Source organism: Solanum dulcamara, chromosome 4, assembly GCF_947179165.1.
Source record: "Solanum dulcamara chromosome 4, daSolDulc1.2, whole genome shotgun sequence".
NCBI lineage: Eukaryota > Viridiplantae > Streptophyta > Magnoliopsida > Solanales > Solanaceae > Solanum > Solanum dulcamara.
Window position 1 is genome coordinate 28,250,960 of NC_077240.1, and position 27,638 is coordinate 28,278,597.

The following is a 27,638-nucleotide window of genomic DNA, read 5'->3' on the forward strand; positions in this document are numbered from 1 at the left end:
GGCGTTTGGAGCGCGCATTAAAATCCCGACTAAATTTAGATCGCGTACTGCAGAGCTAATTCAAGAGTGACGCTCCTTAACGTATATCCTTTCCTCTCTCTCTCTCTATATATATATATATATATATATATAAGTTTCTTCAATTAACTTTGAACGGTTAATTAATCAAGAGAGGTGGGAAATCTCTGTCAATTTTTATAAGTGGAATATACAAATCTGTCATGTCAGTTTTGGGAGAGTATATATATTGTATTTTAACTATTTATTTCACAAATATAATTAGTAAGTTTAAGTTGCCACTTGACTGATTGAAGAGAGGCGTTCCAGAATAAATTGCACATGCTCCAAGGACTTCACAGAATTTGGAGGTACAAAGACGGATATATATTGTGTTTTAACTATTTATTTCACAAATATAATTAGTAAGTTTAAGTTGTGAAAATAATCTCTTGCAAAATGCAAGATAAAATTGAGTATAATAAATGTAAAATAGTTTGGTTTTTCGGATAGGCATGGTATGGCAGATATCGATTACCATATTGAAATCAAAAATTTTAACATCGTGGTTTAGATTTTATGGTATTTGATATGCATATTTAAAAAGTTTGATATTCGGTATGGAATTTATATTTATAAAAAAAATGTCAAAATATCGAATACCGTACCAAAGCATATAGTTACATATAAAATTCATATATATTTAACTATATAACACTAACAGATATATAAAATAGTAACTAACTATTTAGATGTTGAAATTTTGATTACTCTATCTTGATTTAAATGTTCTTTTTGGGTGATTGATTAACAAAGAGAATGGTTTGAACTTTATTTTGAATAATTTTTATATGTGTAAGGTATTAGTATGATATAATTGAGGCGTTTCTTAAAAAACCAAAGTTATAATTCTTTATTATATGAATATATGTAAGCTGAAAACTTGAAATTGACCAAACTATGATAACTGATTTACTGTATCATGAAATACCAAAATCAAACTTTAAAATACCGAATCATACTGAACGGAACTTTTCAATACCGCCCACCTACTCTTTCCCTATGCATATAATGAAAACTTGCACTGCCTTTACCACAATCCACACTTTAAATCCACACTTTAAAACTATGAAAATCTAATTCTTATCTTGCAATAGCTTGTTCTCCAAGAAAGTGACACTTCCCACATCATCATGGACCTGCTCAAGCTATTTTTCAATTGACAATTCATAAATAACTTCCTATTGTGTTCTTATTAAACTGTCATATCTGTAAAGTCTGCTTTCACAAGAAAAACCTTTTGATAAAGAAAAATCTGGTAAAAAAGGAGTAAGAATTCGTTATACATAGAGGAAAAAGTTGCTTTCTCACTTTTACTTTCTAGCTACTCCTACTTCTTTTGTCATAGTCCATTCGTTTACTCCTATCGTTTTAATTTATTTGTCTGATTTTAACTTAATAAGACTTTTAAATTTTATGGTTTTAAACTAAAAATGTAAATATATCAAATTTCTTTTAATCTTGTGATTTTTAAACATGACACATGGAATGTTGAAATTTAAAAGTTATAAAAAAAAAGATTTTTTCTTTTAAACGGACTAAAAATAAAAGCGGGCGAATATTCTAAAATTGGGTCGGTCCATCAACAGTAGCAAAGTCATAAATTTTCCTAAGAGTGTTCATAAGTCTATAGTATAATTTTGATCAGTGTTTTTAAGTCTTTTAATAACTTGTTGTGTATTATGCTCTTTTTTGACTACAAATTTTGAAGTTGAAATTTGAGTTTTTGATATGGTGTTGGGACATACATTTGAAAAAGTGATAGGCCGTTTATCCAAATAAGTGGAAATCTATGTTGCCAAACTTAAAAGCAGGGCAGCCAAAACAAACAAACAAACTAAGCAGCAGAAACTTAAAAACTTACTTCCTTGAAATAATAGCGGAAAGAAACGCAACTTAACGTTTGTCTTTCCTTGTCATTTCCACAACTTAAACGTGTACTCTAAGCTCACTTTCCCCACTCTCTCCCTATATATATATACATATATTTATAACTATTTCTATCAACACAACAATACAATAAAAGAGAAAAATGGATCGTAGATCATCGATAGAGAGCGAAGGAAGTGTTCATCTAGAGATAAATGGGATGTTAAGTTTAACAGAAAGTGGTGGTGCAACAATCTTTGAACCTCATAGTACAATTGAGACAAAGAATAGCAGTACGTCAAATTCTGTTTCTCCGAAAAGGGGAGTGGTTCGTGCACCGGAGAAAAAGATTACTCTTTTTGCTCTAAGGCTAGCTGTGCTTGAAAAGGCAGCAACTGGACTAGGGACACTTGGTTTCATATGGGCAACAGTTGTTCTTCTTGGTGGCTTTGCTATCACTTTAGACACAACTGATTTTTGGGTCATAACAACTATTCTGTTAATTGAAGGAACAAGAATCTTTAGCAGGAGTCATGAGCTTGAATGGCAACATCAAGCAACATGGTCTATTGCTGATGTAGGAATCAGCAGCTTTCGAGCCATTAAATCCAGCACAAGAACCATTGTCCAGGCTGCTAAAGCAATTTTCAAGCCTATTTCTGATGTTACAAAGGGAAGCAGCAGGGAAATTGCAAGGAATTCACAACAGACAGCTCGCGGGAAATGGGATAAGCGGAGGTTGCCAACACGAATGTGGACTAGTTCAGAGGTTCCTCTGCTTCCATATGCGCGATGGATGTTCATAGCAAGAAATGTTAGTAAGATGTTGTACTGGCTCCAAATCTTATCTGCAACAGCATGTTTGATGCTTTCATTGATGAAGCTTGTCTTGAGAAACTTTGGTGAAGTGGCCAAGGGAGATACCGATAAGAGGAACAGGAAAAGTGCTCTACTTATATTCTACTCCCTTGCGTTCACGGAGGCATTGCTTTTTCTCATGGAAAAAGCATACTGGGAATGGAAGATCAACTTTTGTAGACTGTTGGAGGAGGTAAACAAAGAATGTGAATTGGGGCCATCAGGTATGACTTCTGTTAGGAGGTTCTTTTATGATGCTTATTCAAGATGTGTTTATGGGAGCATATTTGATGGTCTTAAGATGGACATGGTTTCATTTGCTATGGAACTCCTAGCCTCTAGCTCACCAGATGAACAGCTCATTGGTGCTCAAATCCTAAGGAAATTTGCTATGAGTCCACGGTTTTGTGGTGACACCCTTCAGAAGATCGGAACAAACATAATAGTAATGGAGAGGTTGGTTGAGATGCTGAATTGGAAAGACATCCAAGAAGAAGAGTTAAGGCTATCAGCAGCAGAGATCATATCAAAGATTACAGGTAAAAAGCAAAACTCTCTTCGTGTTGCGGGTATACCTGGTGCTATGGAGTCCATATCTTCCCTTCTCCAAATCAGCAGGATGCCAACTGGAGCAAGTGATGAAATCTGTGAGAAGAGGATCATCTTTGACAATGAAAATTATGGATTTTGGACATTCAACCATTTGGGCCTCCTTATTCTGAAGAAACTTGCTCGCGACCACGATAACTGTGGGAAGATAGGCAATACTAGAGGTCTTCTGCCCAAAATCATAGAGTTCACACAAGCAGGAGAGAGATTACTAAGAGATGAATCAGTAACACCAACACAGATAATGACACTAAAACGGTCTCTCCAAGTTGTGAAGATGCTGGCAAGCACAGCAGGCGCCACAGGTAAAGAGTTAAGAAAAGAAATTTCAGAAATAGTCTTCACCATTAGCAATATCAGGGACTTGTTAAGGTATGGGGAGAGACACCCTACTTTACAACACTTGGGAATAGAGATCTTGAAAAGTTTGGGATTGGAGGAAGATGCAACAGAGAGAATTGGAGGCACCGGAGGAGTCCTTAAGGAGTTGTGCAATATCTTCCTCAAGGAGGCAATATCAAATCATCATAGTCATGTAAGAACTACAGCAGGAGAAGCACTAGCTATGCTGGCACTTGAAAGCAAGAACAACTGTCATAGGATATTGAAACTGAAGGTGACTGGAAAGCTTATTGAAGCATTGGAAGTTCCATTGCTTCGAATAAATGCAGCAAGAATCCTGAGAAACTTGTGTGCCTACAGTGGAGCAGGTTACTTTGAAGAATTGAGGGAACTTGGTGCTGCAGGACCAACTGTAAGTTCCACAAAGCACATTCTTTCAATTCCTAATTAATCGATTTTCCCAAACCAGAAATAAACATAAATTTATAACCATTTCAGGTACTTAAAGCAATCATGACAGAGGAACACAAGTTACAGGAAGTAATGATGGGACTAGGTGCACATATATTCAAGTTTATAACACCAGAAGAGTCAAGCATCATGTTCCAGAGAGCGAAAATTCAAGAAGCTGAATTGGCTGCAAAACTCGTTGAGATTCTTAGGAAGCATCAACATCCATCTATAAAAGTTCCAAGAATAAGGAGGTTTGTCATAGAGTTAGCTATCTGGATGATGAGGGATAAAAGAACGAGCATTCAAGTGTTGAGAAATCTAGGAATGGACACGGAGCTCGAGTGCATCATAGAAACAACATCAGAGCTAGAGAGCTTTAATGTTTTCTCAGGAACAGTTGGAATGAATCGACACAGTGTGACAATCCACTCACTGATTGATACTGCAATGAAGTTGTTGGCTGGTGAAAAAGAATGATACGTCTTTCAAACAACAATTGTTCGGGTCAATATGTATACCATTGAAAGGCAATAATGTTGTAAATATTGAAGTATATGGTAGATCATTCTTTTTCTATAATTTGATATTTATATATAGTTCGTGTAACATTAGACATTAAGAGAGATTATTTTGTAATTTACAACAATTTCCCTGCTTTCCAATGTAATACTTCTGCCAGAAAGACATATGTTGTTGGAAATAAAATCTTTTTTTTTTATTGATTCAAGGAATACAAACTTTCATTAGTTTAAAAGGTAGTTGATTGATTGATTGTGATGCGCATTCGCAACTATTACTCCCCTTCCTCCTCCTTCTCCTTTGCTTATTTATGGTTGATTTGGATTAGTTTGCTTGAAGAAACTTTAAGAACACTATTGTTGAGCTTGATTGTTGAAAAAGACAACATGGGTCTAATTGATTTTTAAAAACTTGAGTTGAATGTAACTGCTGAGAATGGTTTAGATAGATATAAGAAGGTTGTATATCAAATTTGGATCATTTGGAGTTGACTTGGATCAATTTAAAGCAAGAACGTATTGGTGAAATTTTTATGCAAGTCTTGTGAACCGTCAGGACTTGTGAACTAAATTGTTCCAAAGTTAACGACAAAATTCATACAAGGGGACTTATAAGATAGTTGTTCCAAAATTATGAGATAATTTGTACTAAAGTTTTGACGAATAGCCAAAGCTTGTGGCATGGCAAGCACTTTCCCATCCTATTTGCAAATCCCTCTCAGTTACTTACCTGCTTGAAGATAATGGTGAGTTTGTCCAATCGAAACATCAAACAAATAGAACTATCACTGACAGGAATTCAGACACCTCAAAGAGCAGACAATGTTCCATGTTGAATGATTCAAAGTTGTTCCATTTTGCATACAATACGATACACAAACACTATAAAAAGGAATGAAGCAGAGAAACTTGACACTGCTAACAATTCCAATTTTGTCAAGAAAAATTGTGCACATCACCTGTACATATACAACACATTCTGGTCAGTCCAAATTTACAACAAACAATGGGCCTAATTTCTTCACAGGGGAGTAAATAAACAGCTGAATGCTTGTACTCGAAGAAGGAAGACCTATGTAAACTAGCAACAAACGAACCCAACCCCCTTCGTTTCCCATAACCACCTGCCCCAACTTTCTCACCACTCCTGAAAGAAAGTATAAATATTTACTCCCCCCCCCCCCCCCCAAAAAAAAAAATGTACATCCAGCAAACAGCAAATTTCTATAACCACTGTAACTTTTTCTGCTATCCCTAATCCATTCCAAAGGTTATCTTTGTAAAAGGTCAATCTTCCAAACCATTATCTGTTCTTGAAGAAGTTGAGATCCCAACGACGCCACAGACCATCCATGACATTACTTGTTGGGTTCTTTACAACAGTCACAGTAGCTTTAGTACCATCAACCGTGTCAACACTGGACGAACTTTGATCGCTGATAGACGTCTTGCGATGAGAAGCTCCATTGTATTCCACTTCTTTCACTGATGAAGTACTATTAGCTGGAGTTACTGACACTTTTTCAGTATCTAGAACTTGGACTTTGGCGTCTGCATCGTGCCCATTAACAACTATGGCACTAGCACTAATTTGTTTTGAGGGGGTACATTGCTTTGTAGTAGACGACTCCTCTCTAGTGTCCTGCAAAGGTTGAGGAAGTTCTATGACAGCATTTGAAGACGCTTGGTCAGCAGGAGGATGTTTAACCTCCAGGTCCTTTAAAGACTCGAGTACTGCTTTCATTAACATCTGATATTTTTGTCACCAGTCAAAATATCAAAAGCTGAGAAAGAATACAAAGAATACTGAGGCCAATACTAAAGCGATGCAATTCTGTAAAATTCAACATACCCTTTCTTCTTCATCTACATTACTTGGAAAATCTGCCATAGTATCAAGTGGGTATTCCACATAGTCGTCATCATCTATTGATGCAGGAACATTGGGACCAAATGGATCACCATTGGAAAGTTCAAAGCTGATCATTTTTGAAGATGATGGGGCAGAGTAGGTTCTAGTACCTTCTTCCTGAAGAAAAAAAAATGCATGGATTAGTTGCAGCAACACAATTTACTTTTGCCAAGCCATACTAACATTTCAAACCCGAAAAAGTAGTAAGGGCATCTTTTATCAATTATATTATATTGGAGGCCAAATTGCCAAAGGAACATAAAATTTCCATAAAATCTTAGAAGCAGACAAATTATTCCGTTTAGAGTGGATATTTCAAGTGAATGATGAAATGGAAGAGCATTTGAGGAATATAAACATTCTAAGAAAGTTTTCGTTGTCTAACTTCCAAATAAATCTGAAACTTGTGGGATTACCTGGTCTGCAGTCTGGTTATCCTGAGCAGATATGTCAGAAGGGACCTGAACAAAATTAAAAACACAAGGAGGAGACATCAAATATAGGATAGACTATTACCAAAGAACTGATCTTTTTGAAAAGTTGTGCTCACCAATGATTACATTAATTTAAAAGACTGCAAATGTGCAACAGACTTACTAGAAGAATGGTTTCTTAAGACCACATGGACACACATAGAAGCCTAACCACTCGAATCCAACCAGATACATTAACTGGGGTTAGCACAGCTCACAGTTGAAAATAAATATATAGATAATAACTTTTCTTTTATCCTCAACATCTCTCCTTTTTTATCTCATCCCCCTTAACGCCCATGGCGGAGCCACCTTGCTTAAAGGGATGTCAATTGACACCCCTGGAAAATTACTAGTGTAGATAGGTAAAAAAAAGTTATGTATATATATTATATATTAAATCCTCTTTGACTTTTTCGCGTGTATACTTCTTTATATTTTGACTCCCCTTAGTGAAAATCATGGCTCCACCACCGCTTTCCCCATCTACCATCCCTGGAATTCTCCTTGTAGATGCCTACTCCTCCCCTTCCCTTTCAGTCACCAGTAACTGTCCCTGAAGTACTCTTACCTCGGATCACTTCTTTTCCATCACAAAAACCCTCAGCAGAATGGATCTTTCCGCTAATCCTCTTCTTACAAAATAAAAGAAAAATCAAATAACCTTGACTTAAGAAAAAACAAGTAACTATCCCTCCAATTGCCACCATCTCCTTGTCGTTAATAGTAAAGACTGGGGGCATGACTAGCTGTCAGTCTTAACTTGGGGGGGAATCACCTTAGTAGTAAACGAGAAGCTAGGATTCCAATGCAAAAGGAGACACCTTGGATGAAATCCTTGTTCTTTCTTTCTTGTTTGCTTGAGAAAGTTGAGGTAATTTTATTAAAGCTAGTACCAAGAAGGTATAAAAAGAGCATTACAATGATGCCATTACATCTTTAACATCATGGTGTCCAACAAAATCAAAAACATATTCCACTTTCTCTATCCTGTGGTCCTTGCAGCAAAAAACAGACAAGCTATGAATACATTTAGATTTTACTACAAATAAATGTAGTTTCTTTTGTTCAAAACATCTCTTATTTCTTTTCCACCAAATATTCCACATGATGCACAATGGGATAGTCCTCCAAATCTACTTTGGCTTGTTCGCAATGCTCTGTCTCTGCAGCTTGACATTAGAACCTTACATCCTTTGGTATCAGTATCACCATATCACCAAACCTTCTAGGTTGACTCGCAATGCAGAAGTAGATGATAAGTGGTTTCCCCTTCTCTTTCACAATAGAAGTATCTGCTACACATTGAAATTCCCCTCCTTTGCAAAGTGTCTTGTGTTAGGCAAGAACTTTTTTTTGCAGCCACCCTACCAAACAAGCTATCTTTGGAGAGGTTTTTGTCTTCTAAATCATTTTCCATGGTCAATCAGCTTCTCAGTTTTCAGCTTGCTTCCGCCACACTTTACAGCAACTTCTTACGGAGAATAACCAATTTTCATCAGCCAAGCAAATACATCTCTATTCCTGTTGTGCTCATCCAGTTTCTTTAGGTTCAATAGATTAAATAATTCATTTATTTCATCCAACTCCACCCATTATAATTTCTCCAAAAGAGTAAATTATATCCAGTATCTACACAATAATCAGCCACCATCCAGTTTGCAGTCTTTGTTCGCTGCAAGTGAATATAAAACAGGAAGTGAAACCTTTAATTTGGCATCTCACACCCATAAATCAGATCAGAATATTGTATACTTTCCACTCTCAATTTTCAGCTTCACATGAAGCTAAAATTCTTCCCAAAGCTGATAAATTTTTCCAGATTGTGTCCTCACACAGCTGGATTTCCAGTAGTCCACTTTTTAATTTTCAATGATTATTATTTCCTTCTAAGTTTCCTCTTTAACTTTTCATTTAGTATCCATAACCACTTGAAAAGGACTCTTGTTGTGCACTTTCAGGATTCTGACTCCTATTCTACCTCTCCTTATTCTTTCTTTCTTCCCGTTTGAGACCAAGACTCCTTACAACTAGCATCAATAGTAGCATTGAGCACCCGGAGATTAATTGAAAGGGAAAGCTAGCCAATCTTCTCTACTCTAATCGCCTATCTACTTGTGCTTGTAGCTTGATCAGAGGTCTAGACTATGGTCCGACTAGGCAATCTAAAGTGAATATTCACTGAGACAGTATGATATTAAGTGAAGGAACGAAGAATTTTAGGGAAAATTACTTGCTTTCCCACCAAAATAGAACAGTGTAGAAAGGGAAACATAAAGATCTGGAGAGGGAGAAGTTGGGTAATTGACGGTAGATCCAGAGACTAGAGAGGAACATATTCAGGAGATTTTTCAAGTAGAACACGCCGAGAATAAACTACGAGAAAGTCACTTGAGACGCTTTGGTCATGTCCTATGTCGACCTCCTGATGCACTGGTCTGTAAGTGTGCACCCAAGGTGAGTGAAGGTGTTAAAAGAGGACAAAGTAGACCTAAAATCACAAGAAAAAAAGTTGTCCTGAAGGACCTACAATCTCTGGGAATCCATGAAGACTTAGCAAAAGATAGGGCACACAGTGGAAGAAAGAAATCTCATAGGCGATACCAATTAGTTGCGAAAATGTTTTAGACATGTTGTCACTTTTACTTTAAGCCATATGCTTTCTCAGAATGGTTTAGAATTCAGAGATTTATATGTTTAGAAAATATAGATAACTTCTATTACTTTTAATTTGTATTGCATAATATTGGTATGGGGTGAGTTTTAATGGAGTAACATGGTCAATGAGGATTCATATAGCTGATCCAACTTGTTTGGGAGCAAGGCATAATTGTTGATGTTATCTAAAGGCTAGTGAGGAAGGGCAGTGTCAAATTGCATGGAATAGAACACGAGGAAAGAGTGCCAAAGGAAAGCAAAAGTCTTTAAGCTAAAAAAAAAAAAGTTTCTGTAAACTGGTGTGAATACAAGTTAAGCTAATAGGTGAGGTCTGGTCATTGCCATGTGGCACAGTAAGGAAGGTGCAACTCTATAAATCCATTCAGGAAAATAAGTTTCATAGAAGAGGGGGTGTATAGGGAAAACCCATCCAAAGAATACAAAAGTTCTTTTATATTTTGAATCAGCCACCTTCCAGAACTCAAAAAGAAAGTCAAAGGATATTAAACTTTTCAACTTCCATGCCTTTGGTTACAAGCATGCAATTGGTAAATGATGAACTATGTGACCACCATCTAAAAGTTTAAGCTACTAAAGAGAGCACACTTTTATATATTCAAGACGCCACCCCACTCATGTGAGCCTGATCCTTTTCCCTAGACCAAGCACGTCAAAAATCTTTTTATAACTGGTGGCCGTGAGACTTGAACTTAGGACCCCTGCCTATTCAAATACCATATTGAATTGTGTGACCATCTTATCTAAAAGGTTAAGCTATTAGAAAAAGCACATTATTACATATTTAAAAGAAAAGGGTCAAATTTGCCCCTTTACTATGCAAAAAGGATCAATGTTACCCTATACCATCCTATACTATATCCATACAAAAATACTCCCGCTATTACCTGAATGGTTCAAATATACCATTCTTCTTTTAGAGTGTCCAAGGTGGACACACAATCCAACATGACATTGACATTTTAATTAGGTGGACGCCATGTAGCATGCCACCTCAACGCCCCTACCCATTTTAACTCTCCCTTCCACATGTTCTTCCACCACTAGAATGAATATGAGGTAGCGCTTGATATCTTTATATATGATGCTTGTTTGTCAATTCTAAAATTTAGTGTGCGGCATCCGAACTGTAAATTTATAATTTAATGGTACCATTTGTAATATTAGTGACGTAACGCATGAAGTTGGTGCAATGCTTAGGAAAGCGATGAAGTAAAGCAACGCGAGGCTATTGCACTTCAAAGATATGAAGTGATGGATATGAAGAGAAGTGATCGCTTCAAAGGCTGAAGAGAAGCTTTACATTTTCTAATCTTTAAAAGGTTGATTTTAAGGGGAAAAAAGTGTCGCGCCTTCATAATTTGCGAGACCCAAATTTGTTCAACTTCTAGATTGCTTCTCCGCCTAGGGTTTTCAGCTCTTCCTACAGGTAATTTCTTCTTTTTCTACTCTAGTATAACCTCTCTTTTATTCTTCGACTTCTACAATTCTGCTTTGTTTCAATTTTAAGAGCATGAACAACATTATTCCAAGGAGATAATGTAGGGAAAAAATATAATGTTTTATAGAAAGCAAAATTGGAGTTCCGGAAAAGTCCCTGAGAAAAGGAAGCGACTTTTCTCGAAATAGCAGAGGGGACAATCTTAGGCCCAGGTAAAATAAAACTTGACCTCCCCTTCCACCCAAGTGGACTATTCTAAGCCCTTCAAGCTCTTTCTTCGAGTAATTTCTCTTCTTCTTTTTTTCTACTCTAGTATAACCTCTGTTTTTTTTGTTGGACTTCTGCAATTCTAATTTTTCCCAATTTTAAGACATGAGCAACATTATTTTTTGAGAAAGAGAGCATGAACAACATTATTCCAAGGAGATAATGAGGGAAAAAACAATAAAAAAAAGTTTGCATGATGTTGTCATGGATATTTTAAGGGATCGTGCAGTTGCGTCTTTTTCACGGTGGGTGTACAATGTAGGGCTCTCTTTCAACTATGTCAATTATACTAACACTTTTGGAACCCTCATTGAGGTCGTAAAGCAATTTGGTCCAAGAATGAAGCCCCTACTTATAATGAACTTAGAGGTCCTTATCTAACTAAAGAAGTGGAAGAGAGAAAAATTGTGGAGGATGACAGTGTAGAATCGAACAAGTTTGGAAGTTCCATTGAGATGGATAAGTGGACGGAAGGAACGGAAAAAAGATGATCATCAATGTGTTGGTGAATTCTACAAAAGAAAGTGTATTTCTTGAAACTATTGATTCGAGCGATTCATCGACTGATTCTATCATAATGTTCTCCTTGTTTCAGAACACTATAGAGAAGATTGGAGCAGAAAATGTTGTTCAAGTTATAAATAATGCAAGTGAAAATGTTGAAGGGAGTGTTCCCGCACATCCATGTGCAGCTCATTGTATTTGGTCTTATGTAGCAAAGGAACAACATCACCTCACTTTCCCTAGATCCACAACTACCTTGTTGGACTTCTTGTTATGAGTTTTACCTGGGACAACCCCAATTTTTTTTATCTTTATCCTTCACATAAACATGCACGTGACATGTAGTTTCAACCACTTTAAGATTAAGTTCATCCAATAATAGTTCTTCAATACAAACTTTCCCATGAGTAACTATAAGAGAGTTAAAATAACTAGAAGAAGAAGAAAGAATGTTAAAGTTAGAATAAGAAATAACCTACTCAAACTCTCTTCTTTTTCTTTGGAGAAATGATCTAATGGACCCCTATATTCTAGACCCTTCTACTTAACCATTTGCCAACTAAACCCTTGAACCCATCGAAACACAACATTTTAAACACTTTTTTGACTACTCAGTTGTACGTGCACCGCAAATACTGACACATAATTTTAAAATTAATACAATGACACGTGTTTATATATATAGCCACTTCATGTCATCCTGTTCCTTTTATTATATTTAATTAATGTAGCTACACTTCTCTTTTCGATTTTTATTTGCCTTTGCCACCACTATCCCCACAATCTCATTCCATTGCTCTTCATTTTCTTAACACTTTATCCTTTTCCAACCTCTTCTACTTTTTTCATTGAGAAAAAATGCTGGCATAACTGAAGAGTGGCTTAAAGCGGCAATCATGGATGACGATATTGTTGCAGAATTATTGTTGAGTCTCAACCAGGGCAATCCGTCTTCGTCTCCGCTTCCGTCCAAGTCGAAGAACACATGTTCATCGCTTGAGTGGACTTTGCATCAACGCCGGTCTAGACAAGTTTCTGAGTGTGGCTATATATAAACACATTACCGTACTCTTTCTTTTCCATTTTCTCCTTCATTCCCACGAAATTGTTTGAATGTTCTTGTTGGTTGTTCGATTTTCAACTTATCTATGTAAGTTTTCCAACTTATTTTCGTATTTATTTGTTGTTTAGTCTGGATTTCATCTTCTATTTGTGTCTTTGTTAGGTTTTTGGGTTTTAGTTGATTTACACATATTTTGTTGGAAATTTTTGGGGATTTAGCTTTGTTTCGTGCTTAAAGTTAGTGTACGGTGTTTTTATAGTAGTGTTATGCCTTCACTAACATGTTTTATGATTTTGATTAGATTTTAGGATTCTAACAAAAATAAACTTGCATGGTGATGAAGAAGAATACAACAAAATCAATCAAAAAAGCTGAAGTTAAAAATTAACTGGAAATGCATGAAAAAGAGAATAACGATGAAAAAAAATTGAGAAGAAATTTGGGGAGAGAAGATCGAGAAAAAGGCAAGAAAAAGCTCAAATTTGTCCATCAATTGTGTTAGAAGCAAATGGGCAAGAAGATGGCTAATGCGACTGTTAGACCCTTTTTACAAGGACTCACGCTCCTAATATGTTGTGTATCACACTCCTTGGTTATTTCTGCCACATAGGATGCCAAGTCAAAAAAAGTGTTTAAAATGTTGAATTTCGATGGGTTCAAGGGTTCAGTTGGCAAATGGTTGAGTAGAAGGGTCCAAAATTCAAACTCATACAAGTACAGGGGTCCCTTAGACTATTTTACCTTTTTCTTTCTCAATCTCACAATCATCCCTCCCTTTTTCTATTTTATGATCCTCCTCCTTTTTTTCACTTGACATCACATTCTTTTCACACAACACATACTCTCTTTTTTACTCTCTTGGCATGTCAACATGCACTCCTTTACTCCTCTCATCCTTTTCTCTCAAAATTTTTCATTGTTTCACTCAAAGGTTTCCGATCTTCATAAACTTGTGATAGAGTTAAAGGTGCAAATATATAGTTTCTCTTATTTAGCTCAATAGAAACTCCATTCTTTCTCTTATCATGAGTTGCACTCCTATTAGACTTACATCACAAAGAACATTATCATAATACCACACAATGGTGAAAAAAATTATGTATTGTTTTGTTACCATAAGCTCACCAAAATCATTCAACCACTATCGCTTATAAGGAGTGTTGTGTTTGGTGCATGTAAGTTCCAACTTCTTTACCAAGTATGAACTCACCACATAAGCACCACTCAAATTTTACCCTTTATCCCACACCTTGTATGAAAAATATATTTCCTCCTTAATCAGCTATGGTGACATTCATATCATCCAATCGTGTGGCTATCAAGTTGGTGTCATTTTGATCCCTTAATTCAGCTTCCCTATGAGTCTTATGTTCATCACCACTACCGGTTTGAGACATCTTTAAATTAAACAAAGATCTCTCAATTTGGCTTTTTTTTCTCTATTGATCTCTCTTGTTTTTTTCTCCGCTCAAATAATTACCTTTGATTGGTTCCTTTAGGATTTATATATAAACCCTACTAATAACGTCCCTTTCATTTAGTTTCTAATACCAATAGTAGTAGTATAATTCTCTTAGCTTTTTGTTCTTCAATTTCTATTACTATCTATTGTTTCTTGTATTGCGGTTATCATATTATTTTGTTGTTACTATTGTCCCTTTTGCAGAATGTTGTCTTGCTTTCCTTATTTTTGCCATAGCTTCTTCACTTCCTTATTGTTTTCCATGCTTTCTCACTATTTATCATGCTTTCCAAATTGCCTTGAATTGTTGTCTTCGAACCGAAGGTTCTATCAAAAACCACCTCTCTATTTACTTGAGCCGAGGGTATATCAAAACAACCTCACTACATCCATAAGGTAGGGGTAAGATCTACGTACACACTACCCTCCTCCTACCCTCCCTTACCCACTTGGGGATTACACTGGATTTGTAGTTGTTTTTATCTGTAATATTAGACATTGTCCACTACTTGATCGAAAACAAGAAAAACCATTCTTAAATTCTTAACCCTCAACTTTTTCACGGTAACAGATAACTTTGATTTTTCAAAACTCATATAGATACTAAAGTTCACCAACAGCTCAATGATTCTGCACTTTGGTTTAGCTGCATAGCTAATTTGTAGACTTCCCATCCCAACGGTTTTGGGATTTTCTCATCACTCCCATATTTTAGGATTAATCCTTTCTCAGCTAATTTGTTCAAATCCATATTGTTATTTTTTTCAAAATTTCCAACTGAAATCAATTAGAAAAAGCACATACTGGGTACAATAATCTGTATCTAGGATTTGAGCTAACCTCTGTCATCAGCCAGGTTAGTTGGACTTTCATCCTTGGGCTCATGGTGTTATTCATGTAGATAAAGCACACAAATGAGACATATTCATGCTAGAGGTGGAAGAACAAGTAGAAGGGAGGATAAAATGGGTTGGGACGCTGAGGTGGTATGCCACATGGCATCCACCTCATCAAAATATCAGTGTCACATGGGATTGAGTGTCCCACCTTATACAACCCTAACGGAGGAAGGGTATATTTGAACCATTTAGGTAACGGGCTAACGGCAGTGGTATTTTCATACAGATAGTACAATGGAGGGTAAAATTGATCCTTTTTGCATAGTAGAAGGGGCAAAGTTGATCCTTTTCCCTATATTTAATTGTATTTTCAACGGTCAGTAGCTACACATTTTCACCCATACTCCTTTCAACTTGGACAAGATATTCAAGCAAACGTGTCCGCATATAAATTTCTTTTCCATTGCTTGAGTTTTTCCTCTTAAAAACCCGGATCTTCCCATAATCTAATGGAGCTCATGCCATCTAATTTACCAATTATCAAAGCAATAACTGGAAGGTTTTTCTGTTACCTCTATTCGACTCATGGGTCTTTTAGAGCGAACCTGCTTTATTACATCTTCAGTGCTACTAGTTGGTGCAGCTGCAACTGATAAGAAATTAAACATGTATCACGCATGATATTTGTATGGGCGTGAAGCATCAGAATAAACCCTGTTTTTCCTTTTCTAAGATGAAATTGAAGCAAATGAAACACCTGCGGCAAATTAAAGAGAACAGAAGAGTAATACCATCATGGACATCATCCATATAGTTCAGTTCATGGACTGTACTCCAACTGCCCTGGAAATAATTAGAATTCAAATTCAGTAAGTTTTATGAGCCTAACTCAGCAGTTTCCTCATACTTGAACCAATAATGACATGGATATTGATAGAACTATACCTTGCCAAAATAATCTTGTGGCATGTCAAAGAATGCAACACCAGCTTCATCCTCTGGTGGTTGCAAAACATTGTTGAAGAAGATACTTATAGAATCAAAATAAAACTGTGGGCGCGGAGAGTTGTGATCACCCTCGAATTTTATAATATTCTTGTCTCCCTGCCAAGATAAAGTTCAATAAACAATAAGAAACAAGATGGGATACACTGGCATACGTCATATGTGGAAACACAGCAATAAATACCACTTACAAGGATAAATGATATAAAAACAAAAGTAAACTGCTTGAAATCTTACGTCCAACAAAATTGCAAATCAATTTCATACAGTACAAATGTTCAAGAGAGAACATCTTGCTTTTGTGTATTCAACTTCAGAGATAACAATGCACGTGTATCGGATAGAATATACATAGGAGCATCAAAAAGAAATGATGGTCCAAACCTATGGATCTACTTCAAGAAGAAAAAGGAACATTAGAAATGCATTCAAACACATAAGGTATGTAGAGAAAAGAACATACGAAAAAGATTATCCATTTCTTTCCTTTTACTACTTTTTCCGGAAGGGGAAGGGGTAAATTAGACAGTTACCATGTAAGCATCAAATACACGATCTGAATGATGGGGCTGTATAAAATCATCATCAACACCATGACCCAGTAAAACAGGAACAAAGCATGACTTTGCAACCTACATAAAATTTAGCATTAAGAAAAGATCAAAGATTGTATACAAAATTGTGCTAAAAATAAAAAAGAACTGTCACTTCTGACAATGCACCCCCACGAAAACTTGAAACTGGTAAGGAAAATTTCCTACAATATCTTCACTTGAACACTGTTCATTTATCAATTGCTGAACATTTTCATAACATAAAAAAAAAAAAGCTTATATCATCAAAACTCATACGTAAAACACCTTCCCAAAGGAAATACCTTAATTGTGTTCAACTCGGCTATGTCAAACTTTGCCTTTTTCAAAACTACTCTGCGCATATATTGAATTGCAAACTTTACCTAAAAATAACAGGAAAGAAGAACATGTAGAAAGAGTAATGAATTAGGAGAAAGAAGAAAAGAAGGGCACACTCGTTTAGTTGCAACAAGAAAATTTGAGAATAACCCAAGAAAATAACTAAGAGAGTAAATTTCAAACTGCACCAGATAACAATATTTCAACTATAAAACTTTACAGTGAACTTGGGCAGTCGGATTTTGTAAGTGTCCACAAGTTCCGTCATCAAATCAACCAAATCGGAGAAGGGACTGTCTAAAACCATTCCAGCAATGGATGGATCCTCAGCACCGTACATAAGGCTGCAAAATCGACATTTAAGTCAGTCACTTCAATACTGCTGCCAGTGAAGCACAATGTTATAGGTATAGACAATACAGCAAACAACGAGGTGGAGAGGTTGCATGCACATGCACTCTGATATCAAGACAAACTGATTACCCGATAGGTTAGCTATCCAGTACAGGAAAACCTTTCTCCTAAGTAATATTAATACTTTCCAACTGAAGACTTAATCTTGTGCACCAGCATCCCATGTTCTCTTGATATATCAAATCAAAAACAACATTTCTCATCTAATGAGAACTTTGCATATCAAGATCAATTTTGACTATGCACCTGTTATGGTTGACAACTACTATGTTTGGCCAAGCAAACTTTTCTTGAGCTAAAGGCAACATGAATGGCGTGATAAATGGTTTTGTAATACAAATTTCTGATCCTAAAATATTGAATTTAAGTATGTTTTGCAACGTGCTAAATGGTTTAGTAATACAAATTTCTGATCCTAAAATATTGAATTTAAGTATGTTTTGCAACGTGCTAAATGGTTTAGTAATACAAATTTTGTGATCCTAAAACCATAATTAAATATGTTTTGGGAGATTTTACATGTCTCATGTCTCAACCATTAACTTGACCGACAATGCACCTATGACTAAGGTTGTGAATGCCTAAGACCTATACACACAGGCTTGGCTCCCTGAACCTGACCACATCATAGAACAAGACATTTTTAATTTAATTACATCTTCCTAGGAGCACAAACTTCTGGTCAAAATAATCATACACCAGAATAGTCTGGTATGGATGTCAAAGAACTACAACTAAACAATGTTCTCCCCTTTCATGGATTTATACGCCTTCAATTTCGATATCTATAAATTTGACACTCTCTCTAGGCCATCTGATACGCAACATCCAGTACTACTCCAACATAAAAAAAAAACTCCACCAATGTCTCATATTATTTCAAGAAATTAAAATTGAGGAAAGCAACTCCAAGCCTTTTATTTCCCTGGTTCTTCAACAATTCGGATCACCAGCTGGTTATTCCATGAGTAAGGATCTAGATACTTTTCCAGTAATCCTTAACTACATGATAAGATATTCCACTTGCCAGATCAAGATGCTAACTCCATGCTCACTGCTACAGCTGATTAAAAATTTTTCAATACTCTCTTCAACTCACTCTGGAGAGTTTACCCCTTCACCAAGAGTCTCCTACAAGATACCAGTCCCTCTTAAGACGCTATATATGCCCACTTCACCATCAAAACAGAAGTTATGTCCGCAATACAATGTTCTGTCATAATCCAATAAAAAGTGGCTAACATTTTTCTGAAGTAGTCCATTCAAAAAAACAAAAGAAGTGGCACATCAACTCCTGCCATTGGAGCACCAATAACACACTGATGATCCACCTGTTGTAATCTATAGCCACCCCTGCTGCAAAGAAAGCAAAGCAGTGCACATGATCTAGCATGATCAACAAAAGGAAATTAGATTACCTAGTAACAGCACCCATTGAACGGCCCCACAAGCCAATCAAAGAAACATTGCCATCTGTCCGCAGATATTCAACCACAGCTCTGAGATCGTCCTTCTGAGAAACAGGCCAAAAATGTCAGAAACCCTTACTAGTAGAAGGAACAGATGCAGTTAGTTGTTTGCAACAAGTTGCAACTCAAAAAAGCATCCCAGTAGAAGCAAAAGATTCTGACATATAAATCATGGCTCAGAATTAACATACCACTTCCCCCCCCCCCCTCTCCCCCCTCTCCTCCACAGTCATCCCACCCCACCCAGCTTGGGGTGTGGAGAAAAGAAATAAGAGCATGTAGGAAAAATATTCTCCATCTTCTTTTGCATATAACAGAGAGTAGAGGGGAAAAAAGAATGAAACTATTTTAAAAAATAATAATAATAATAATGACTAAATGGTCCTTCTGTTTGGGATAGGTTCAAAATAGTCCCTTGAATATAATCCTGAGCAGCTTTAGTTTCAGTTTGCCAAAAGTGAAAACTTTTGGTTTCCATTAGATATTTTAACAAACATTGTTTGTTAAATCTGAAGGGAACTGGGGGGGGGGGGGATTCAACCACTAGGACCACAACACAAAACTACATTAGACACCAAAAATAGCAGAAGCTGCACCATAGGAAACTGCATGGAACTCTAGAAAATAGACCAAAAATAGCAGAAACTTCACCTCACATGTGAGTTCTCATTTCACAGCACGTCAAATTTAGACAATTTGTAAGTATTTGACGGAGACCAAAAACGCTCACTATTGGAAAACTTAAAGGACCAAAACTGCTTAGGAATATATTCAAGGAACTACATTGAACCTACACCCTAACATAAGGGACCATTTTTGTTATTTTCTTGCAAAAAGAAGGTGAAGTTTACAACAAGATAAGAATTCAACGCCATAGTCCTCCCTTATCACCACCATCCATTCGGTGAGCACCAATAAAATATAAGATGCAGCATTATTTGAAACAACATCCACCCTAACAATATGGGTTCAGCTAAACAAGCAAATTCTATATTCTTTTTGCTTCAGAGATTTCCACCACCACCCTCCCTCCACAAGCTAGGGCATGTAAGAACATTTACCATAAGCTCATCCAATATATAATTAGAACAAATTATTAGTAGCATTCATTATAATTTGGTCATGGACTAGGAGATAAGAAGGAAGAAGAAGAAGAGGGTCGTGGATGACCGACCGAGGATTAGGTGGGGACGTTTGACTCCGTCTAGTGCCCTAGAGATGGGGGAGAAGCTGATGGCTATGGGGGCGTGGGATAGTAGGGGGGAGGCGAGCAGTATGTGGGATAGGACGGCCAGCTGCATTAGGGAAACAGCTAGAGAAGTGCTGGGGGTCTCACGAGGCCGCCATGGCGGGCACCGAGGGGATTGGTGGTGGAATGAAGAAGTCCAGGGAAAGGTAGAAGCAAAGAAGCAGGCATATGTAAAGTTGGTAGATAGCAAGGATGATGAAGAGAAGCGAACGAACAGGAAAAAGTATAAGTTGGCGAATAAGGAGGCGAAGATGGCAGTTTCGGCGACTAAAACGGCAACCTTTGAACACCTTTATGCAGAAACTAGAGGAAAAAGGCGGGGATAAGAAGCTATTTAAGCTTGCCAAGGCGAGAGAGAGGAAGTCACGTGACTTGGATCAAGTGAAGTACATCGAGGACGAGGATGGTCAAGTACTGGTACAGGAATTCCGCATTAGACAGAGATGGCAGTCATACTTCCACGAACTCTTGAACAAAGGAGGGGACAGAGACTTTGTGTTGGGAGACTTGGAGCACTTGGATAGGCGTCGCGACTTTGGGTATTGTAGGAGAATAAAGGTTGAGGAGGTTAAGGAAGCTGTTCGTAGGATAAGCAGGGGAAAAGCGACCGGACCTGACGAGATTCCTGGGGAATTTTGAAAGAATGCAGGTAGGGTAGGATTGGAGTGGCTGACTGCGCTGTTTAATGTCATTTTCAGGACATCGAAGATGCCGGAAGAATGGAGGTGGAGTACAATCATTCCCGTGTACAAGAACAAGGGAGACATTCAAAGCTGCAACAACTATAGAGGTATCAAGCTGCTAAGTCACACTATGAAAGTGTGGGAAAGGGTGATAGAAATGAGGGTGAGGAGTAGTGTGTCTATTTCAGAGAACCAGTTTGGATTCATACCGGGGCGCTCGACTACAGAAGCCATTCATATCTTAAGGAGATTGGTGGAGCAGTATAGGGAGCGGAAAAGGGATTTATACATGATATTTATTGACCTAGAAAAGGCCTATGACAAAGTCCCAAGGGAGGTCCTATGGAGATGCTTGGAGGCGAAACGTTTACTTGTGGCATACATTAGAGCGATTAAAGACATGTATGATGGAGCTAAGATCAGGGTAAGGACGGTAGGGGGGACTCGGAGCACTTTCCTGTTACGATGGGGTTGCACCAGGGATCGACTCTTAGCCCGTTTCTATTCGCCCTGGTGATGGATCAATTGACAAGACAAATACAAGGTGAGGTGCCTTGGTGTATGTTGTTCGCGGATGACATAGTCCTGATTGACGAGACTCACAACCGAGTTAACGACAAGCTGGAGGGCTGGAGACAGACGTTGGAGTCTAAAGGATTTAAATTGAGTAGGACCAAGACAGAATACTTGGAGTGCAGTTTCAGTGGCCTGCCGCGTGAGGCTGACGGGGAAGTGAGGCTTGGTACCCAGGCCATTCAAAAGAAAAGAAGCTTCAAGTACCTTGGGTCTATTATACAGGAAGATGGGGATATCGACGACGATGTTTCACACCGCATCGGTACAGGGTGGATGAAATGGAAGCTCGCCTCCGGAGTGTTGTGTGACAAAAAAGTGCCACCAAAACTCAAAGGCAAGTTCTACAAAGTGGTGGTTAGACCGACCCTATTGTACGGGGTGGAGTGTTGGCCAATCAAGAAACTTCATGTTCAGAAGATGAAAGTCGCGGAAATGCGAATGATGCGGTGGATGTGTGGGCACACTAGGATGGATAGAATTAGGAATGAAGATATCCGAGACAAGGTGAGAGTGGCATCGGTGGAGGACAAGATGCGGGAAGCGCGACTGAGATGGTTTGGGCATGTGAAGAGGAGAGACACAGATGCTCCAGTGCAGAGGTGCGAGAGGTTGGCTATGGACGGTTTCAGGAGGGGCAAAGGGAGGCCAAAGAAATATTGGGAAGAGGTCATTAGGCATGATATGGCACAGTTGCAGCTCTCCGAGGACATGACCTTAGATAGGAGGCTATGGAGGACTCAGACTAAGATAGTGGGCTAGGTGGCCTATCGGTTCTCCATAGTAGTCGTAGTCGCGCTCATTTGTCTTAACATATGATTTTGCTTGGGATTACTGCTTATATTAGTTGGTCTAGTTTACTTTGGGTATCCTATTTTATCTATAGTAGTTAATGCTCCTTTATCCCCGATCTTTCCTACCCTGACTTTATTGTTTTATTGCTCTCATTATTCATATCTTTATATTGTCTGCTATATGCCTAGCTTTACTGACCTATGTCTTATTTCCCTTGTTTCTCCTCCCTTGTTCTTCTCTCTTAAGCCGAGGGTCTTTCGGAAACAGCCGCCCTACCTTTTCAGGTGGGGGTTAGGTCTACGTACACTCTACCCTCCCCAGACCCCACATGGTGGGATTACACTGGGTTTGTTGTTGTTGTTGTATTCATTATAATTTGGACAAATGATGAATAATTACTCAAAGAAAAGGACAATGAATTTCAATCAACTAACACGCAACAAACAAAAAAGAAAGGAAGACAAAGGTAGAAAAAGCAGAACATGTTTTAACCAACTAATCAAGCCTCATATTTATTTGAAAAAATAATATTCACTTCCATTATCCATTTGTGTTGCCTCCATATTTGTAAACATAGGAGAAATAAATGTGTAAGAACCCTGACTTAAAATAAAAAGAAGGAAAAGAAATACATAAACAACACCAGCAATGGTGCCAAAAGTTAAGGCATTATTTTTCACTTGAACTCAAATAGAATAATCATCTACTCACTTCATTCCACCCCAACGTAACATGCTCTCCTCCAGAAAGTCCAGATCCAGAAAAGTCAAGGGTGAAAACAGTTATGTTTGATGGCAATAATATAATAGCAGCTTCACTTGCATCTGCTCTACAACCGCTGCCAAAGGATCATCCAAAACAACTTCTTAGCAAAAAAACAACTCTTAAATGGAGTCAAAAGAAAATAATAAACTTCTACATCTACTCGCTGCATGAGAGGAAACGTGCAGTAATTTTCTAGCATTACGGTGGGAAGAGTAATACTTAGCCTTCACTAACCTGTTTCCATGACAGTAAATCACACAAGGCAGTGGCTTTCCCTCGGGACGAATAAGAGGCATATAATGGCTACATTTAAGAATATCATCCCTACTATTTTTAACCTGCAAAAACAGTAAGGCCCTTAAATTTAAAATGACTAAATAGAAACTTGAAATTCAAGCATTAGGTAAACTGTTCAAGAGATTAGCAATGACCTATGAGTTCGTAAATAAGTAAGAAAAAACTCTATATCATCTTAAACGCTTCGATAAGGTAGTCACACAGTTCATCCTGGTATCGGAGCCCATAAAGAGGTTTTGAGTTCAAGTCTCACGACAATCCATTTCACGAGTTTGGTCCAGTAACAGTAGTAGTAAAAGCATATTGCTTTTATATTAGGTAACCACACAAATCGCAAGTGTCTACATAACAAATAAGTAGAAAGACTACAAAAATCATTGTAAGGAAAAAAGCTTTCACTTTTTTTTTATGAAGGTGGTATTCGAACTAGTTTTTGCGCACCTCGACCATTTCACTGGGTACCTAGCATAGGTATGGGTAAATCTGCTCACCAAAACTTAGGCAGATGGAAAGAAGTAACCTAGTGTTATTTGAGAAAAATAATTTCTTACATTTAAGGCTATACGGAAGTAGAAAATCTGATCTTGTCTAAAGTGGTCATAACAAATGTGAAACTTTCAACTGCCAAAAGAAAGAAAGTTGAACAAAACCCCCCTTGACTTACTATTGGATGATTTTCTAAAAGCTTTACTTGTCATAAAACCATCCCCCCTTGACTTACTATTGGATGATTTTCTAAAAGCTTTACTTGTCATAAAACCATGTATATATATACATTGAGGACTCACTTGACTTCAATATAAGAAAGAATCATAGAACTCTGTAGTACTAATACAATATTTGGATTCTGGTATATAACTTCAATAAGGTAACAAATTCATTCATAATGTTTTCCTTAACAACTAATACAGTACTCTATTCAAGATAGAACTCACGTGCATTGAGGCAAACGCCTTAGTGCCTAGCGGCCTAGCCTAGGCTAAAGCATAAGTTAAGCGGGCGAAGAGCCCTCCCTGAGCTTCAAGGCTTAAGCGTGCCTTAAATGAGCCTTTGACAACACTGAATTCTACATTTCAGTTCTTTCTAACTTCTACAAACTCCACCTAATCATCTATACAAGTAGTGGTGTTATGTGTAAAATAAACGATCAGCGCAGTCATACAATGTTGCAAGATCAACTTTGCCTTCAAAAGCTCTAGTGTTTCTTCCAATCCAAGTTATCCATTTAACACCGTGTGGAGTGACTTCTTAAGTTACGAGATAAGTTATTTTAGTGATTGAAAAGAAAAATCCCAATATAAGATTTACAAAAGGTGGAGAATCTTCATCCAAAGACAATTTTTTCAATAAGGGTGAATTTTATTTTTAAAAAAATGAACACTAAGATAATGCTTTAGAAGTTACAGACTGTGCAAATCTCTGCCATTGCTAACTGGAATCTACATCATTTACAAAGATCAGGTTGCACCAGAAAAGTAGAAAACACTATTGTTGGAGTCCCACATTGGTGGAATAAGGGTCCTTGGGTCTCCTCCTTACATGGTCTTGGGCAATCCTCCCCTCATGATCTAGCTTTCAACCCTCATGATCTAGCTTTCGGGGTTGAGTTAGGCCCAAGGTCCATTTCTTTAACATGGTAGCAGAATCAGGCCCATCCAATTCATTGTTTTTGATGTTGGGCCCCTCATCTTATATTGTTCAGGCTCCACATGTCCAATCCTGGCATGTGTGTGGGGAGTGGGGGGGTTGAAGTTCCACATCAGTGGGATAAGGGGTCTCCTTATATAGTCTTGGAAAATCCTCCTCTCCTGAGATAGCTTGTGAGGTTGAGTTGGCCCCCAGCTGCAAACAGTATTTCTCTGCCATGAATTTTCTCCATAACACATGTTCCTCTGTGGGCATTACTTATAAGAATTGTCTTGTTGCTTCTCAATACATCATTCTAGCGGAGGCCGGAGAATAACATGCCTCTTATATCTTCAGCATTTCTACACCCGAAGTTATTATTATTTTTGAACTGGAAAGATAAGAAATAAGTTTCTACACCCTAATTATAAAGAGCAAAGGGATTCAACACATTTCCTAAGATATTAATGCTACAAAATAATCGTACAAATTTTTCTTTCGGTTAGTCAAATTAACAAAGTAAAAAGTGTCTGCTCTTATTTTTGCTTGCATTTGTTGTCTTATGAACAAACAGTTTATATTTGAATACATATTGGCCTGAGAATTGATTAGATGACTATAATTCTTTCTTTTGCTCCCATAGAATATCAGATGTCTCTACTTGGTTCATTTTCATTCACTCCCATAGAATACTAGATCTGTCTTCACGTGATACACTTTCAACCTACTTGATAGGTTGTAAATTTACTTCTAGATCAGTTTCTGGTTGTCCAACATCGACTGTCTCATATTAGTTCTCCAATTCATTACTTGGTTGCTAACAAAGACAAAGTAAAATGAAGAACACGCGTGAACAAGGGAAAAGATACAGAGTCTGTTTATGAGTAAATAAAACATTGAAGTAATTCAGTGACCTAATTTTTACTGAAAACAATAGGATATTAATCACCACTGTACTCACCTCCAGATCCTTCCTTTGGTACCATTTCCTTTTAAGCATGAATTCTTCATCTAGTAGATCATTTTTAGGGTCATACTCAGCCCTGCAATCCACAGGAAGTAGGGTCGTAAGTTTCAGATTACATCTATTAGTACAAGATATTAGAAGAAAAATATGGGTATACATGAGTTGCCAAGGCATATTATGTTATAAGGAACTCAAAAGAACTTTTTGCTTCTGACAGACAATTGATGGTAGTAACCTCAACTATCTTGCGTAGAAACAGATATCTCGCTGCTTCAAGCACCTTTCTGACTCCCGGTGGATAACAAGCAAAAATTTCTCCAGATTATTTCTGGAAATATCCTTTCCAAAGTTTTTTCGTGTACCACATGGATGAATCAGAACCCTAAGTCTAAGAGATATCTCTTCTATTAGATTCTTAGAGCCAGAAGCTGTCCAGAATTAACTACAGAAATTGGCAAGGGGAAGAGATACAAAAAAATTCTAAATTTTGTAAAACAAAAGGAGGATTTCCAATATATGAGATGAATATAATGTACTAAATATGAAGTCTACCCAACATGTTTGCATTTCATAAATAACGCGAAATGTAGCTTTTTAAAGTTTATTCCCCCAGGAAAAGCAATATAAAGAGACACCTCCAAAGTCCAAACTACAGAAACACACCTTACACACACTGTCATTAGTTCCGATACGGGATCCAATCAAAATATGCACTGTTTAATGTAAGATAAAAGACGAAAGGCAAACATTTTGCAAATTTCCCTAAAGTACTGCAGAATTTTCATTTGTTGAATGAAAAATCTTTATTTCAAGTGTCAAAAGAATATCACACCCTAAATAAAGAAAAAGTAATGACCTTGCCAGGACTTTCAAACTTTTAATGAGATTCAGTACTCAGTGATTATGATTTACACCTAACCATTTAGCACATGAAGTACAAAATAATAACTCCTAAGATCAACAAACCTAAACCAGTAGCACAATAAAGAGAAGCATAAAAAGTAGAGCCCCACATCTGCAATTACCATTAAAGAAAACCCCCCACATCAAATTCAAACTAGCCCACGTCAGAATTTGGGAAAAAGATTCAAACTTTAGAAGCAGAAAAAGAAAATTGCATATTATAGCAATTACAATTAGCAAAGAAATAGCCAAGTCGAAAAGGGTTTATCAATTCATACCTTGGGGGTCGAATAATGAAGTTGACAAGTTGTTCCATGATATTTAGGTAAACCAAGATCTTCTTTCTCTCTCTCCCAAATAGGAAACTGTACAAGTTTCTTGACCTCTGTAAATGATTCTTTTTCCTTTTACTCCTTTTTTGTGATAACTATTGTTAAATATCAGATGTGTAGAGAGAGGGAAAATTAGGCAAGAAAAGAGGCCGCGCTATTGCGGTGTAGAGGGGGCAAATGATGGCTCTTTCCCAGAAGAAAAGAAGAAGAAAACGAGAAAAGCGGTCTATGACCCTTGGTTGGTTGCGTTGGACTCTATTCGCATTTGATTCTTTGAACAAAAACAAAAACAAAAAGGAAGTC

The 27,638-nt window shown here is 37.3% G+C and overlaps 2 protein-coding genes across 3 annotated transcripts; one reads left to right on the forward strand and one right to left on the reverse strand.

Annotated features, from left to right (window-relative positions):
• Positions 1-2,080: 2,080 nt before the first annotated feature.
• On the forward strand, positions 2,081-4,884 carry LOC129887183 (uncharacterized). The gene is made up of 2 exons (XM_055962171.1): positions 2,081-4,147; positions 4,234-4,884. Exons 1-2 carry the CDS (start codon positions 2,090-2,092, stop codon positions 4,663-4,665), a joined length of 2,490 nt encoding a protein of 829 aa, XP_055818146.1. The 5' UTR covers positions 2,081-2,089; the 3' UTR covers positions 4,666-4,884.
• A 630-nt stretch (positions 4,885-5,514) lies between these two features.
• On the reverse strand, positions 5,515-27,638 carry LOC129887184 (uncharacterized). 2 transcript variants are annotated; one of them, XM_055962173.1, is made up of 15 exons: positions 27,282-27,638; positions 26,336-26,428; positions 26,095-26,176; positions 23,445-23,548; positions 23,157-23,283; positions 19,095-19,189; positions 17,483-17,606; positions 17,226-17,306; positions 16,882-16,980; positions 16,289-16,447; positions 16,135-16,186; positions 15,916-15,992; positions 7,035-7,079; positions 6,559-6,735; positions 5,515-6,456 (listed from the first exon to the last, which is right to left on the reverse strand). In XM_055962173.1, exons 3-15 carry the CDS (start codon positions 26,131-26,133, stop codon positions 6,010-6,012), a joined length of 1,626 nt encoding a protein of 541 aa, XP_055818148.1. In that variant the 5' UTR covers positions 26,134-26,176; positions 26,336-26,428; positions 27,282-27,638; the 3' UTR covers positions 5,515-6,009. The 2 variants fall into 2 exon arrangements, with proteins under 2 accessions (XP_055818148.1, XP_055818147.1); XM_055962172.1 differs by lacking the exon at positions 26,336-26,428.

What these genes read in the sequence shown, in the direction of transcription:
- LOC129887184 (XM_055962172.1), bottom strand. Translation starts at nt 27,319, where the DNA reads ATGGAACAACTTGTCAACTTCATTATTCGACCCCCAAG. An exon ending in ATTTACTGTCATGGAAACAG is followed by an intron (nt 23,284 to 23,444) that starts GTTAGTGAAGGC and finishes ATCCTTTGGCAG; the next exon opens with CGGTTGTAGAGCAGATGCAA. An exon ending in GACCCATGAGTCGAATAGAG is followed by an intron (nt 7,080 to 15,915) that starts GTAACAGAAAAA and finishes AATTTTGTTCAG; the next exon opens with GTCCCTTCTGACATATCTGC.
- LOC129887183 (XM_055962171.1), top strand. Translation starts at nt 2,090, where the DNA reads ATGGATCGTAGATCATCGATAGAGAGCGAAGGAAGTGTTCATCTAGAG. An exon ending in TTGGTGCTGCAGGACCAACT is followed by an intron (nt 4,148 to 4,233) that starts GTAAGTTCCACA and finishes TAACCATTTCAG; the next exon opens with GTACTTAAAGCAATCATGAC.